Source organism: Salvelinus fontinalis, chromosome 1, assembly GCF_029448725.1.
Source record: "Salvelinus fontinalis isolate EN_2023a chromosome 1, ASM2944872v1, whole genome shotgun sequence".
Classification (NCBI taxonomy): Eukaryota; Metazoa; Chordata; class Actinopteri; order Salmoniformes; family Salmonidae; genus Salvelinus; species Salvelinus fontinalis.
The window spans coordinates 76413106-76426640 of record NC_074665.1 but is presented as its reverse complement, the minus strand read 5'-3'; the positions used below and the strand labels follow the sequence as shown (position 1 = coordinate 76426640).

At 42.5% G+C, this 13535-nt stretch overlaps 1 protein-coding gene across 3 annotated transcripts in view; it reads right to left on the bottom strand.

Moving 5' to 3' along the window:
* The window catches only part of LOC129862202 (brain-specific angiogenesis inhibitor 1-associated protein 2-like protein 1), a 65692-nt gene extending 56840 nt beyond the window's left edge, over nt 1-8852 (bottom strand). The window contains exons 1-4 of one of the 3 annotated variants that reach the window (XM_055933627.1): nt 6738-8852; nt 6538-6636; nt 6190-6456; nt 216-291 (exon numbers count right to left, since the gene is read on the bottom strand). In XM_055933627.1, the coding sequence (XP_055789602.1) occupies nt 216-291; nt 6190-6396 (283 nt within the window). In that variant the 5' untranslated portion in view covers nt 6397-6456; nt 6538-6636; nt 6738-8852. Of the gene's footprint in view, nt 1-215; nt 292-1302; nt 6457-6537; nt 6637-6737 lie in introns of those variants that run through there. The other 2 variants (XM_055933636.1, XM_055933644.1) reach the window with 2 other exon arrangements.
* Between the last annotated feature and the right edge of the window lie 4683 nt (nt 8853-13535).

Sequence of the window (13535 nt, the reverse complement as noted above, 5' to 3'; positions counted from 1 at the left end):
ATGATATGTGACTGTCTCACCTAGCTACCTGAAGATGAATGCACTAAGTGTAAGTCGCTCTGGATAAGAGAATCTGCTAAATGTAAAAATATAACAGGGACTAGATCACAGAAAAGCAAGAAGCAGCACAGTGGCAACAGGCAAGGACCAACTCTTGAAGGAAGACACCTTGAGAGGAACCCGACTCAAACCATCCTCCATTGACATGTTCTTACCGGCTACAGATTTCTCATAGGACTTCCCCAAATTGACAAGGTTCCTCAGTCCTGGGTTCAACTGCTCCATCACATTCTGCAAGAGGGGGCAGAATAATATAATAATGGCAGTGAGTGTAACTATTCTTCACATCTTTTGTTTCAAAAACACAATTTTTATCTCTTGTTGTGGAGTGGATACACAGAGACCAATAATAACTTAATAAATCATGAGACGTTTCTAATAAACAACTCCGAATAAAGGATTGTCTCAATGTCATCATAAATAAAGTGTTTAAATGTTAGTGTTAATTCTATAAATAACTCCAAGCTGAAATAAAACATTTTAATCATTAACACGATCCTTCACAATTTACAACTTTGTGGGAGCAAAGTTATACACAAAGTATTTGCAGCAACAGGGCAGATTGAACCAAACCCAATCCTACTCGTATTCAAATGGCCCACAATAAAATGCTGTTCAGAACTGGAGTCCCTGTTTCAATTCCCCAGGCACACCCTCAACAGAACAATGAACTGCCAGGTATGCATTAGGCCTAGTTGCACCATGCCAGATAGAGAGAAAACAGGAGGAAGACAAATTAAAACAGAGAGAAACAGGTTTATCTTCGTCTGAAACTGTGGAACGTCAAACAATGTGGAATTAGTGTTTCTGACACTTTTGACTTCACACGCAGAGTACTGAACTGGTGGGGGTTGCTGGCATGTGATAAGCTTGACGCATGTACACCAAATGGCCTTATAATTGATGAACTAACAAGAAGATATGGATTATTGGCCACATTTTTAATTGACAAATTGCAAATTATTGTTTTTTTCAGTTATTTGGAAAGGCAAATGTTAGGCCTACTCCACTGCGCATTTTCGCTCTCACGGGCGAGTCACAAGTTTATGGCCATATTTTGGAATGGGTTTATGTATCTATAATAATAATAACTGGTTATGCCCTAAAACTGAAGCCAATATGGTGCCTACTGCTATTGCCAAAGGCGACGGACATTGGCCATACGGAAACCATGTTGTTATAAATGTGGAGAAATGGGGAGCTATGATGATGAGAACATAGCCTAACAAAAAGCCTGCTTACCTTGTATGTACTTTCAGTCAGCTTATTCACATTGTCATGATCCCTAGACATGTTGGCAGTTATTCCTCAGTCTCCTCAAGACGGAACAACAACAACAAACAAGCCAAAAACCAAAGCCAATCACTCGAAGTCTATGTAATTCCTTTCAAATCCAAGGGTGGGCTGTTTAATTCTTCCAGGAGTAGTTTACGCTTGATGGCATTTGTCACACCTTGCATGTACACGTAGAGCAGAAACGCAACTGTTCGCTGGTGGCCAAACAAACCGGCATTCACCGCTGCGCTGACAGCGAGACAGTCAAACTTCCCTGCGTGTTCGCGGGGCGGGAGGCAGAAACCGTGGTATCCGAGTCGTCACTGCTTTAGTCAAACCAAATAATTAGGAATGATAATTATAATGATAATTCTCCCTGACCAAAACGGCTGCCATTTAGTCCTAATCTATAACTTTGAGGGATTATGATCACATACTCCCTCTAGTAATTGAATTGAATATTTATGAGTCAAGCACTTTCGGTGCTGTGGTTTTAGGTAGATCATCAACTCGGAATTGACAATTGGGGTGGTGCGCTCACTCTCCCGGGGTGGTTCTTGTTATTGCATTCGGATTAATTTAAATCACAATAGGCTTACTTTAAAATCAATTCACACCCCAATTTGGCCATCGACATCAGTCTCATGTAAACACCTTCCGGGCCTAATTATGTTGTGGTTAACTGCTGGTTGTTGTAGTCAGTTGTACAACTGAATGCCTTCAACTGAAATGTGTCTTCCGCATTTAAACCAACCCCTCTGAATCAGAGAGGTGCGGAGGGCTACCTTAATCGACATCCACGTCTTCGGCTCCCGGGGAACAGTGAGTTAAGTGTCTTGCTCAGGGGCAGAACGATCGAATTTTACATTGTCAGCTTGGGGATTCGATCCAGCAACCTTTCGGAGAGAAGACAACGTTGTTTTATATGGAATAGACTGATGTTGTTTTCCATTTCACACCTGTATGCCTTGGCTTTTACACATCGGTTCAACTGTTTGAATTCTATTTTTGTGAACTCAATGCGCAAATTGCCTAGTTCCTCTGGAGATAAAATACATCAGATCAGCCCGAACTGTGCGATGGTGGAGTTGTAGTTTCCAACAGTCCAAAATTCTACATAGTTTAGTGCAGAAACCGTGGTAATTAACTACAATGACCCCAATCCATTGCGCGCCTTTCTGTGTGTTTCGTTTAGGCAAGCAAGCGAGAAAAGTCAAAAGCCGGAGAGAAGAGTCAGAAGATGCAAGATCAAGAGGGATAGATAACTGTTACTTCGCGAGATATCTCTACATGAAGATACACGATCTAAGTGATTGATAGTTGGTATTCAGCAGTCATATTTACTTTGAAGAACTTCTAAAATAGTGATTTTGTCAGACAGCATAGGCAGTAGCTCTATAGAGATGAGATGATGACTTGGAATAAAATAATAAAGTAATCAAATAAAACAAATGTACAACTGAAATATCTTATTAAAGTAAAGTATAACTGATGGTTAATAAGTGATAAGCAGTAATGGGCAGTCACTACCATCATGGAACTTTAATTGTTGTTTGGTGTGTTGTTACAGCGTTCAACCCCGCATAATGCATAGCGCATGTCATGTTTATTTTTTGGGGTCGAAACTGAAAACCGTGATTATTTTTAAATAATCGAACCGAAACCGAACAGACTTCAAAACGCACTAATCTCTCAGCACTAATCCAAATCAAATTGTATTGGTCACATACACATGGTTAGCAGATGTTATTGCGAGTGTAGCGAAATGCTTGTGCTTATAGTTCTGACAGTGCAGCAATATCTAACAAGTGATCTAACAAATCCACAACAACTACCTAAACACACAAATGTAAATAAATGGATGGAATACGAATATGTACTTATAAATATAATGAATGGCCGACCAGCATAGACGAGATGCAATAGATGGTATAAAATACAGTATATACATCTGGGATGAGTAGTGCAAGATATGTAAATGTAACAGTATAAACTTTATGTCATCCCCTCGCCCCGACCCGGGCGCGAACCAGGGACCCTCTGCACACATCAACAACGGTCGCCCACGAAGCACAGTCGTTACCCATCGCTCCACAAAAGCCGCGGCCCTTGCAAAGCAAGGGGCAACACTACTTAAGTCTCAGAGCAAGTGACGTAACTGATTGAAATGCTACTAGCGCGCACCCGCTAACTAGCTAGCCATTTCACATCCGTTACACTCACCCCCCTTTCAACCTCCTCCTTTTCCGCAGCAACCAGTGATCCGGGTCAACAGCATCAATGTAACAGTATAACTTTAAAACCGTCCCCTCGCCCCGACACGGGCGCGAACCAGGGACCCTCTGCACACATCAACAACGGTCGCCCACGAAGCACAGTCGTTACCCATCGCTCCACAAAAGCCGCGGCCCTTGCAAAGCAAGGGGCAACACTACTTAAGTCTCAGAGCAAGTGACGTAACTGATTGAAATGCTACTAGCGCGCACCCGCTAACTAGCTAGCCATTTCACATCCGTTACATAAACATCATTATTAAAGTGACATTAATAAAGTAACTAGTGATCCGTTGATAGAGTGGCCAATGATTTCATGTCTGTATGTAGGCAGCAGCCTCTCTGTGTTAGTGATGGCTGGATGTTTAACTTGAGATAGAAGCTATTTTTCAGTCTCTCGGTCCCAGCTTTGATGCACCTGTACTGGCCTCACCTTCTGGATGGTAGTGGGGTGAACAGGCAGTGGCTCAGGTGGTTGATGTCCTTGATGATCTTTTTGGGCTTCCTGTGACATCGAGTGCTGTAGGTGTCCTGGAGGGCAGGTAGTTTGCTCCCGGTGATGTGTTGTGCAGACCGCACCACCGTCTGGAGACCCATTCAGTTGTGGGCAGTGCAGTTGCCATACCAGGCAGTGATGCAACCAGTCAGGATGCTCTCGATGGTGCAGCTGTAGAACTTTTTGAGGATCTGAGGACCCATGCCAAATCTTTTCAGTCTCCTAGGCTTTGTCATGCCTTCTTCACGACTGTCTTGGTGTGTTTGGATCATGATAGTATGTTGGTGATGTGGACACCAAGGAACTTGAAACTCTCAACCTGCTCCACTACAGCCCCGTCAATGAGAATGGGGGAGTGCTCGGTCCTCTTTTTTCTGTAGTCCACAATCATCTCCTTAGTCTTGATCACATTAAGGGAGTGGTTGTTATCCTGGCACCACACTGCCAGGTCTCTGACCTCCTCCCTATAGGCTGTCTCATCATTGTCAGTGATCAGGCCTACCACTGTTGTGTCATCAGCAAACTTAATGATGGTGTTGTAGTCGTGCTTGGCCATGCAGTCAAGGGTGAATAGGGAGTACAGGAGGGGACTGAGCACCAACCCCTGAGGGGCCTGTCATGCCAAATAGTGTCCCCCTATACGTCACAATGGGATTCGATAAACTATTAGCGTTCATTGCTATATCAACAGTGTGGTGACCTAATGATTAGAATTTTGGATATTGTTGCAGTCTAAATGAAGTTCTTTTCATCATTGCTATTCAAACAAGGCTGAGTTTTGCAAAAGTTTAGCTGTTTTAACAAGTTTGGTTTAGCTAATCAAATGAAAACATTAATTCTAACTACTTTTTGGTACCTTGTTAACATTACAACATGAAATCCATGTCTTAAATGTTTTGCTATGCTTCGGAAATGGCAAAGAAAACGTGTACTCTGCTTGACACATTAAAGTTACTTAATTTACAGATCACAAAGTCAGTTAATTTCCACTCCATTTATATCCAAATCCCTTTGATTCAAAAGCTGGCATGTCTGGCTGTCATGTTTTTATTTTAACCTGCCCTTCCCTTGTCTACACTGACATAACATAATTTCAGTAGTCCTCTATTATTATTAATTTTGTTCTATCTCACACGGCTCATTGGTACACTCTTGTGGTTGAATATATATGAATCTATTGTTGGTCGTAGGATACAACAATGAATAATGTGTAACAAATAAATACTACCAAAGGATACCTTACAACTTACAATAATAAACACCTTATGAAACAGCTGTGAAAACCAACCTGGCAATATTTAAGATTTAATACATAAACTTGTTGGTATACAGTGTCATTAATTTATTTTCAGATTATTTTTTGTGCACTCACATGGCAATCAGACTGAAATACTTAATTCTGGTGTGTGGAATAAAGAGGTGGGTGCTGTGTGGTTGGGAGGTCCTGCCTGTCACTTGTTCTCAACAGGCAGTCTCGGAAGGGGGACTTGAAGAGGAAGACTGCGAAGTCCAGGCACTGCTGCTCTCTTTGTTCTGAGTGTTTGCAGTGCTAGTGTTTTTAGTTAATCTGTGTATCTCACATATTATATGGCCAGTATGATACGGCTAGCAAACTTTATTAGCAGATAATGACATCATGACAATAACAGTAGCTTTATATTATATAATGACATGGAGGAAGGGATGGGATGAGTGGGCAGATTGTTGGGCAATGAGAAGTCACTAGATGAAGAATTTCATCTGGAGGGAGAGAAGAGAAAGAGTTAAAGGATGAGGAGGCCCTCAACCTTTAATTAAGGCCCTCAACCCCCTACTCTATCTCTGTAATGTTTGACCTGATGGGGCTTGGATGGGTGTAGCAATATGGTGATGACTCAACCCTGCTGTGTAATGGGCTCCAGGAGACTTCTGCCATATTACACACACAAATCTAGAACCTTTAGATATGCAAACACTAACTGGAGGTTAGTTAAGAGGTCCCTGGAAAAGATGAGAGGTGAGTTGTGAGAGAAACTCTGGGGTGGTGTCATGACCACTAGAGTCATATACCTTAACAGTACATACCTGGCAGCGGAGGTTACTTACCGTGACCCAGTGGTTAGCCTTGAGACTGACTATCTGGATAAACCCCTGGGCCAGTGTTGGTACTGTTGGCAGCATGGCGATGCCGCCCACCGTGAGGAGACCTCCTACTTCTGGATGCTGCACATGCAAAAGAGCTTGAGCATGATCAATTGTAAAATTGTCTAACCAGGAGTGTGACGGAAGAATGACCCCCCGAAGGTCCTCCATCTGGCCACAGAGAGCAGCTGGCCTTACCTGCCCCTGTTCCTCCAGTCTGCCGCAAGCCACCTGTGAGAACATTTGATGGATTAGTGCAGTGTTATGAAGGCGAGATATGTACTTTTCAACAGTTTTTTAAATATATCCTACCTCAAACTGATCCCCTTCTGAATCAGAGCACAGAGAATCAGACTGATCCTGGCTCTGGTGGATGGGATACCTCCTGGGTGGTTCGGACAGTTGACAGTCCTAAAGTCATTAGGAGAGGTAAATTGAAGAGGTACATTTTTATGAGCTCAGCATAACTACCATTTCTTGCTTTCTCAAATGTCAACCAAAGCTTAACATACTTTGACTCACGGGCTTCACCGAAGTGTAGGGCGTCAGGGCTTTCAGTGGTCAACCGCCCAACTGCTCCAACTGGAGAAGATTGTTGGCTTTCACTGCGGTAACCCTTATGAAGACATAAAAGAGAAAAATGTCAGTGTTAGGAAAACTAAAACTAGCTTCCGGTTATTTTATGTGCAAATTCAAATAGTTATCTGAGATGTTTTTTATTTACCTTAACGGATGATGACCCCAGCTATAATAATTATTTACACTGATTAATTTGATTGATCAGAGTTAACTTATAGCTAGATACCTCAATGTGACAGACATATAACTAAATGTATAGCTAGTGACATGTAGATGACCAACTAACGTCAGCTAGATGAAAAATGGTTGTACATAAATCCTTCCAGTTATCTAACAGTAACAGTAATAGAAATGAATTTGGGCTGGGCGGTATACGTATTTTATAATATACCGGAATTGAGGCAGGGCCCGGTTTGGATTTTTACTTTACCTTCTATTCCGGTATTTGAATGTTTGGTTTGTTAAATGTGATACGCCATGTGTACTGTCAATTTTTATGGTTTACTTCCCTACTTGAGTCATCTCTCTCCACATTCTCGCCGTGCCACTTTCCACACAGACCTAGCCACGCCCCCTGTTATTCAAGGAGCGCATTTGATATTTCCTCAACGCTTCGAACACACCGGCTGCGTCATTGCGCTTCGATACACCAGAAGTACATTCATTTCCAATGGAACGCTGCATTTGCCTTGCAGCATTGCGTTGCAGAGGCAGTTGTAGTGCGTTCTGTGTGGTGCATACGTTCGATAAATCGAACGTATGCATCAAATTGTATGAGTGGACTTGACAGAAAGTAGCAAAATATGAATGTAGATTTGTTGTTGTTGCACACATTCAGTAAAAATTTGGGATTACATAAAAACAGTTTGATTGCATAATTTCTTTACATGTTTTATTTATTTATTTGCCAAGTATATTATTTATTCGATGACATCCTCAAATTAATTGTGAGAGCCTATAATATAATTTCCCTCAAATGCAGTTTTGGAGCGAAATGCAATAATAAATAGTCAAGATAGGCAGAGTAGGCTCTTTCAACAATGAGACCAACGTTGAGGAAGGTGGTCTTGATCGCGCTGTTGGGCCGGGACCAGCCCCGCCGAAAGCGCAGGTCTGTGTGGGTTCAGAGATGGTTAAAGTCCCGAAAGCAGGCAGGGGAGTTCCACCGTCTAATTCAAGAGCTTCGACTGTTTGGAGAGGAATTCCGATGTTACTTTCATCTGGACCGAAGCCAGTTCGATCACCTACTCCAGATGGTTGGAGCCAGGATCGCCCGGATGGATACCAACTACCGGGAGTCCATCAGCCCAGTTAAACGCCTGGCGATTTGTCTAGGTTAGCTAGCTAGCTAACGCTAACTAGCCACATCTAGCACAAGCTCACTACTAAACTGACCTGGCAATCCTACTATCGTGGACACTTGTCTCCAAGCAGCATTTTTTGTGTTTATGTCCCTGTAGCTGTCAGCAGTTGTGTCAAAAAGACACGGTTTTGAGGATACTGCGAAAATGATTCTCTCCTCCATGTGTCCAACCGCATGCGACCATTTGCAAAAGGTACCTGCATCAGTATAGTTGCCTAGTTGCGCAAAATGTTATGAAGCAGTGATGCAATGACGCAGTCGGTGTGTTCGAGTTCAGTCTGCATGGTCAATGCAGCACATGCAACAATGTTGACAACAATGCTGTTTTCACTTTGCTTCTTAATATAAATTCACTAGTGTTCAATAATGACACTATTAGTTTGTATTTCTTACATCAGCAAACATCTAGTTTGTCTTTTCTTAGCAAATTGCCCTAAATCTTGTGAGACGCTAATTGTTAGCCACTAATAGACAGCTAATAAACGTACCGAGTAAGAGCAAACGTAGCTACCTAATACAGCCTGATAATACCAGTGATGGTGTAGACCTAAATCAGTATGTTCTTTGTGCGACAGTATCTTCTAAATCAAAGAGGAATATGCAAAGCAAGAATATGTTAGCAACATGAAGTAGCTAAGAGAAAACATGCAATGTAGCCAAAGCTTATAGGGTCCCCTAGGAAACACGTATCAACACTTTAGATCCTACCCTGTCACAATAACACCGCCCTGGCATTTTAATTGGTTGTACTCTCAAACAACACTGTATTCAAAGTGCCCACTATTATATTCTAACTATATAATTAGAATAGTCATTCTATTTCCATGATTCCAACAGTTTTGCTCTAATTCGCAAGTCAAATCGCAATAAATCCTATATTATTTGCCCATATCTTGCAGCCCTACGTGGCTGTGTGGAAATGATCTCAATTGAGCAGTGGTGTAAAGTACTTAATTAAAAATACTTTCAAGTACTACTTAAGTTGTTTTTTTTGGTATCTGTACTTTACTTTTTAAATATTTTTGACAACTTTTACTTCACTACATTCTTAAAGAAAATACTGTACTTTTTATCCCATACATTTGCCTTGACACCTAAAAGTAATCGTTACATTGAGTGCTTAGCAGGACAGGAAAATGGTCCAATTCACACACTTGTCAAGAGAACATCCCTGGTCATCTACTGCCTCTGATCTGGAGGACTCACTAAACACAGATGCTTTGTTTGTAATTATGTTTGTGTGTTGGAGTGTGCACCTGGTTAGCCATAAATAAAAAATAAAATGGTGCCATCTGGTTTGCTTGATATAAGGAATTTGAAATTATTTATACTTTTGTACTTAAGTACATTTGATCAATTACATTTACTTTCGATACTTAAGTACACTGCTCAAAAAAATAAAGGGAACACTTAAACAACACAATGTAACTCCAAGTCAATCACACTTCTGTGAAATCAAACTGTCCACTTAGGAAGCAACACTGATTGACAATAAATTGCACATGCTGTTGTGCAAATGGAATAGACAAAAGGTGGAAATTATAGGCAATTAGCAAGACACCCCCAAAAAAGGACTGGTTCTGCAGGTGGTGACCACAGACCACTTCTCAGTTCCTATGCTTCCTTTCTGATGTTTTGGTCACTTTTGAATGCTGGCGGTGCTCTCACTCTAGTGGTAGCATGAGACGGAGTCTACAACCCACGCAAGTGGCTCAGGTAGTGCAATTCATCCAGGATGGCACATCAATGCGAGCTGTGGCAAAAAGGTTTGCTGTGTCTGTCAGCGTAGTGTCCAGAGCATGGAGGCGCTACCAGGAGACAGGCCAGTACATCAGGAGACGTGGAGGAGGCCGTAGGAGGGCAACAACCCAGCAGCAGGACCTCTACCTCCGCCTTTGTGCAAGGAGGTGCACTGCCAGCGCCCTGCAAAATGACCTCCAGCAGGCTACAAATGTGCATGTGTCTGCTCAAATGGTCAGAAACAGACTCCATGAGGGTGGTATGAGGGCCCGACGTCCACAGGTGGGGGATGTGCTTACAGCCCAACACCGTGCAGGACGTTTGGCATTTGCCAGAGAACACCAAGATTGGCAAATTCGCCACTGGCGCCCTGTGCTCTTCACAGATGAAAGCAGGTTCACACTGAGCACATGAGCAAATGTGACAGACGTGACAGAGTCTGGAGACGCCGTGGAGAACGTTCTGCTGCCTGCAACATCCTCCAGCATGACCGGTTTGGCGATGGGTCAGTCATGGTGTGGGGTGGCATTTCTTTGTGGGGCCGCACAGCCCTCCATGTGCTCGCCAGAGGTAGCCTGACTGCCAATAGGTACCGAGATGAGATCCTCAGACCCCTTGTGAGACCATATGCTGACACATGCACATTTGTGGCCTGCTGGAGGTCATTTTGCAGGGCTCTGGCAGTGCACCTCCTTGCACGAAGGCGGAGGTAGCGGTCCTGCTGCTGGGTTGTTGCCCTCCTACGGCCTCCTCCACGTCTCCTGATGTACTGGCCTGTCTCCTGGTAGCGCCTCCATGCTCTGGACACTACGCTGACAGAAACAGCAAACCTTTTTGCCACAGCTCGCATTGATGTGCCATCCTGGATGAGCTGCACTACCTGAGCCACTTGTGTGGGTTGTAGACTCCGTCTCATGCTACCACTAGAGTGAGAGCACCGCCAGCATTCAAAAGTGACTAAAACATCAGCCAGGAAGCATAGGAACTGAGAAGTGGTCTGTGGTCACCACCTGCAGAACCAGTCCTTTATTGGGGGGTGTCTTGCTAATTGCCTATAATTTCCACCTTTTGTCTATTCCATTTGCACAACAGCATGTGCAATTTATTGTCAATCAGTGTTGTTTCCTAAGTGGACAGTTTGATTTCACAGAAGTGTGATTGACTTGGAGTTACATTGTGTTGTTTAAGTGTTCCCTTTATTTTTTTGAGCAGTGTATATTTAAAACCAAATACTTTTAGACTTTTACTCAAGTAGTATTTTACTGGGTGATTTTCACTTTTACTTGAGTAATTTTCTATTAACGTATCTTTACTTTTACTCAAGTATGACAATTGGGTACTTTTTCCACCACTGCAAATGAGTGCAGGAAATGCAGAAATGATATAAGTGCTGAAATTTGTTTTGGTTGAAGTTGAATTGAACAGTATAAAACAATCAGGTTGGAGAAAGACTCATTGAAGTCACTTAGAATGTATGTGTTGCCACTCTAGGATCACTCACTACTCATAAAGCAAATGTAACGGCTGTTGGAAGGAGAGGACCAAGGTGCAGCGTGGTACGTGTTCATATTTATTTAATGAACACTAAAAAAACAAAAATAACAAAGAACGACCGAAACAGTTCTGGCTGGTGCAGACACACAACAGAAAACAACTACCCACAAAACACAGGTGGGATGAGGCTACCTAAGTATGGTTCTCAATCAGAGACAACGATAGACAGCTGCCTCTGATTGAGAACCACACTCGGCCAAACACATAGAAATATAAAACATAGAACAAAAACATAGAATGCCCACCCCAACTCACGCTCTGACCAAACCAATATAGAGACATAACAAAGGAACTAAGGTCAGGGCGTGACAGCAAATGAATAACTTTAAGTATTCAAAAACTAAAAATACCGTCAAATACCATCATATTTTTAAAAAATACGGTGATATAATATTTTTGCCATATCGCAAAACCCTACCCTGAATTGTGAATTTCTCTGACCTCCCGCGAACGTTGCGCCTCTTGTCGAGATCAGTGGTGCCTTCATAGTACTTTGCCTTGTTGGAAAGATAAAAGAAAATGTAGTTGAGCGATGAAATTAAAGTGGAAGCTACATACAAACAGAAAGCAGCTAGCAGTTAGTTAGCTAGATAAACAGAAAGTGGCTACAATAAGAGTTAGCTAGCTAACTTAAATAACGTTAGCTAAATAAAACTGTTTGGCTGAGGTGAATAAGTAGCTAGCAATGCCAATATAAAATCAATCTAGAAACAGTTAAAATTATTTATTTCTATTTAACAATATTTTCTTATATAAAGACAAATATATGGTAAAGAAATAGTGTTCTCTTTCAAGGCTTTTCGGTCTTCCGAAGCAGCAGGTAGTCAGCAGGTTGTCACCGTCAAAATCACCGTCCTTGGAGAGCAATTCTGAGGTAATAATTTTGTGCGGACTAATTGAACGCTTCTGAGATTAAATAGAACTAGAACAGCTGGCGCCCTACTTCCTTTGCGACCGCTACGAGGTAACCAAGCAACCAGCATAGCAACGGAAGCTTTGGTTCATTACGTAATCCGGTCAGAATGTTGCAAATTCTAGCAACAGCCGTAGCAACAGTAGTTAGAACACATTGAATCACATTGTGACATAGAGGGGGACACTAATTGGCGGGGGACATTATTTGGCATGACAGGCCCCTGTGTTGAGGATCAGTGTGGTAGATGTGTTGTACCTACCCTTACCACCTGGTTACGACCTGTCAGAAAGTTCCGAATTCAGTTGCAGAGGGAGGTGTTTAATCCCAGGGTCCTTATTAGCTTAGTGATAAGCTTTGATGGCACTATGGTGTTGAATGCTGAGCTGTAGTCAATGAATAGCATTCTCACGTAGGTGTTCCTTTTGTCCAGGTGGGAAAGGGCATTGTGGAGTGCAATAGAGGTTGCGTCATCTGTGGATCTGTTGTGGCGGTATGCAAATTGTAGTGGGTCTAGAGTTTCCTGGATAATGGTGTTGATATGAGCCATGACCAGCCTTTAAAAGCACTTCATGGCTACAGACGTGAGTGCTACGGGTCGGTAGTCATTTAGGCAGGTTACCTTGGTGTTCTTGGGCACAGGGACTATGGTGGTCTGCTTGAAACATGTTGGTATTACAGACTCGGTCAGGGACAGGTTGAAAATGTCAGTGAAGACACTTGCCAGTTGGTCAGCGCATGCTCGGAGTACACGTCATGGTAATCCACCTGGCCTGTTTAAAGGTATTACATCGGCTACGGAGAGCGTGATCACACAGTTGTCCGGAACAGCTGATGCTCTCATGCATGATTCAGTGTTGCTTGCCTCGAAGCAAGCATAGAAGTTATTTAGCCCGTCTGGTAGGCTTGTGTCACTGGGCAGCTCGCGGCTGTGATTCACAATAACAAAACGGATGTCCCGCCTCTGTTTTGGTAAAAAGCTGAGGGATGGGCTTGGAGAAATGTAACCACTCTCAGATTAATTTACAGAGCTATGGGAGCTAAGGACTGACCATCCATGATATTAAAATTATTGTTTTAACCATGTTATGAGGCTATACAGTGTTTGTTTACATGTTCAACATTGAAAAACATTGGAGAAATCAAGCTTATATTTTGGGT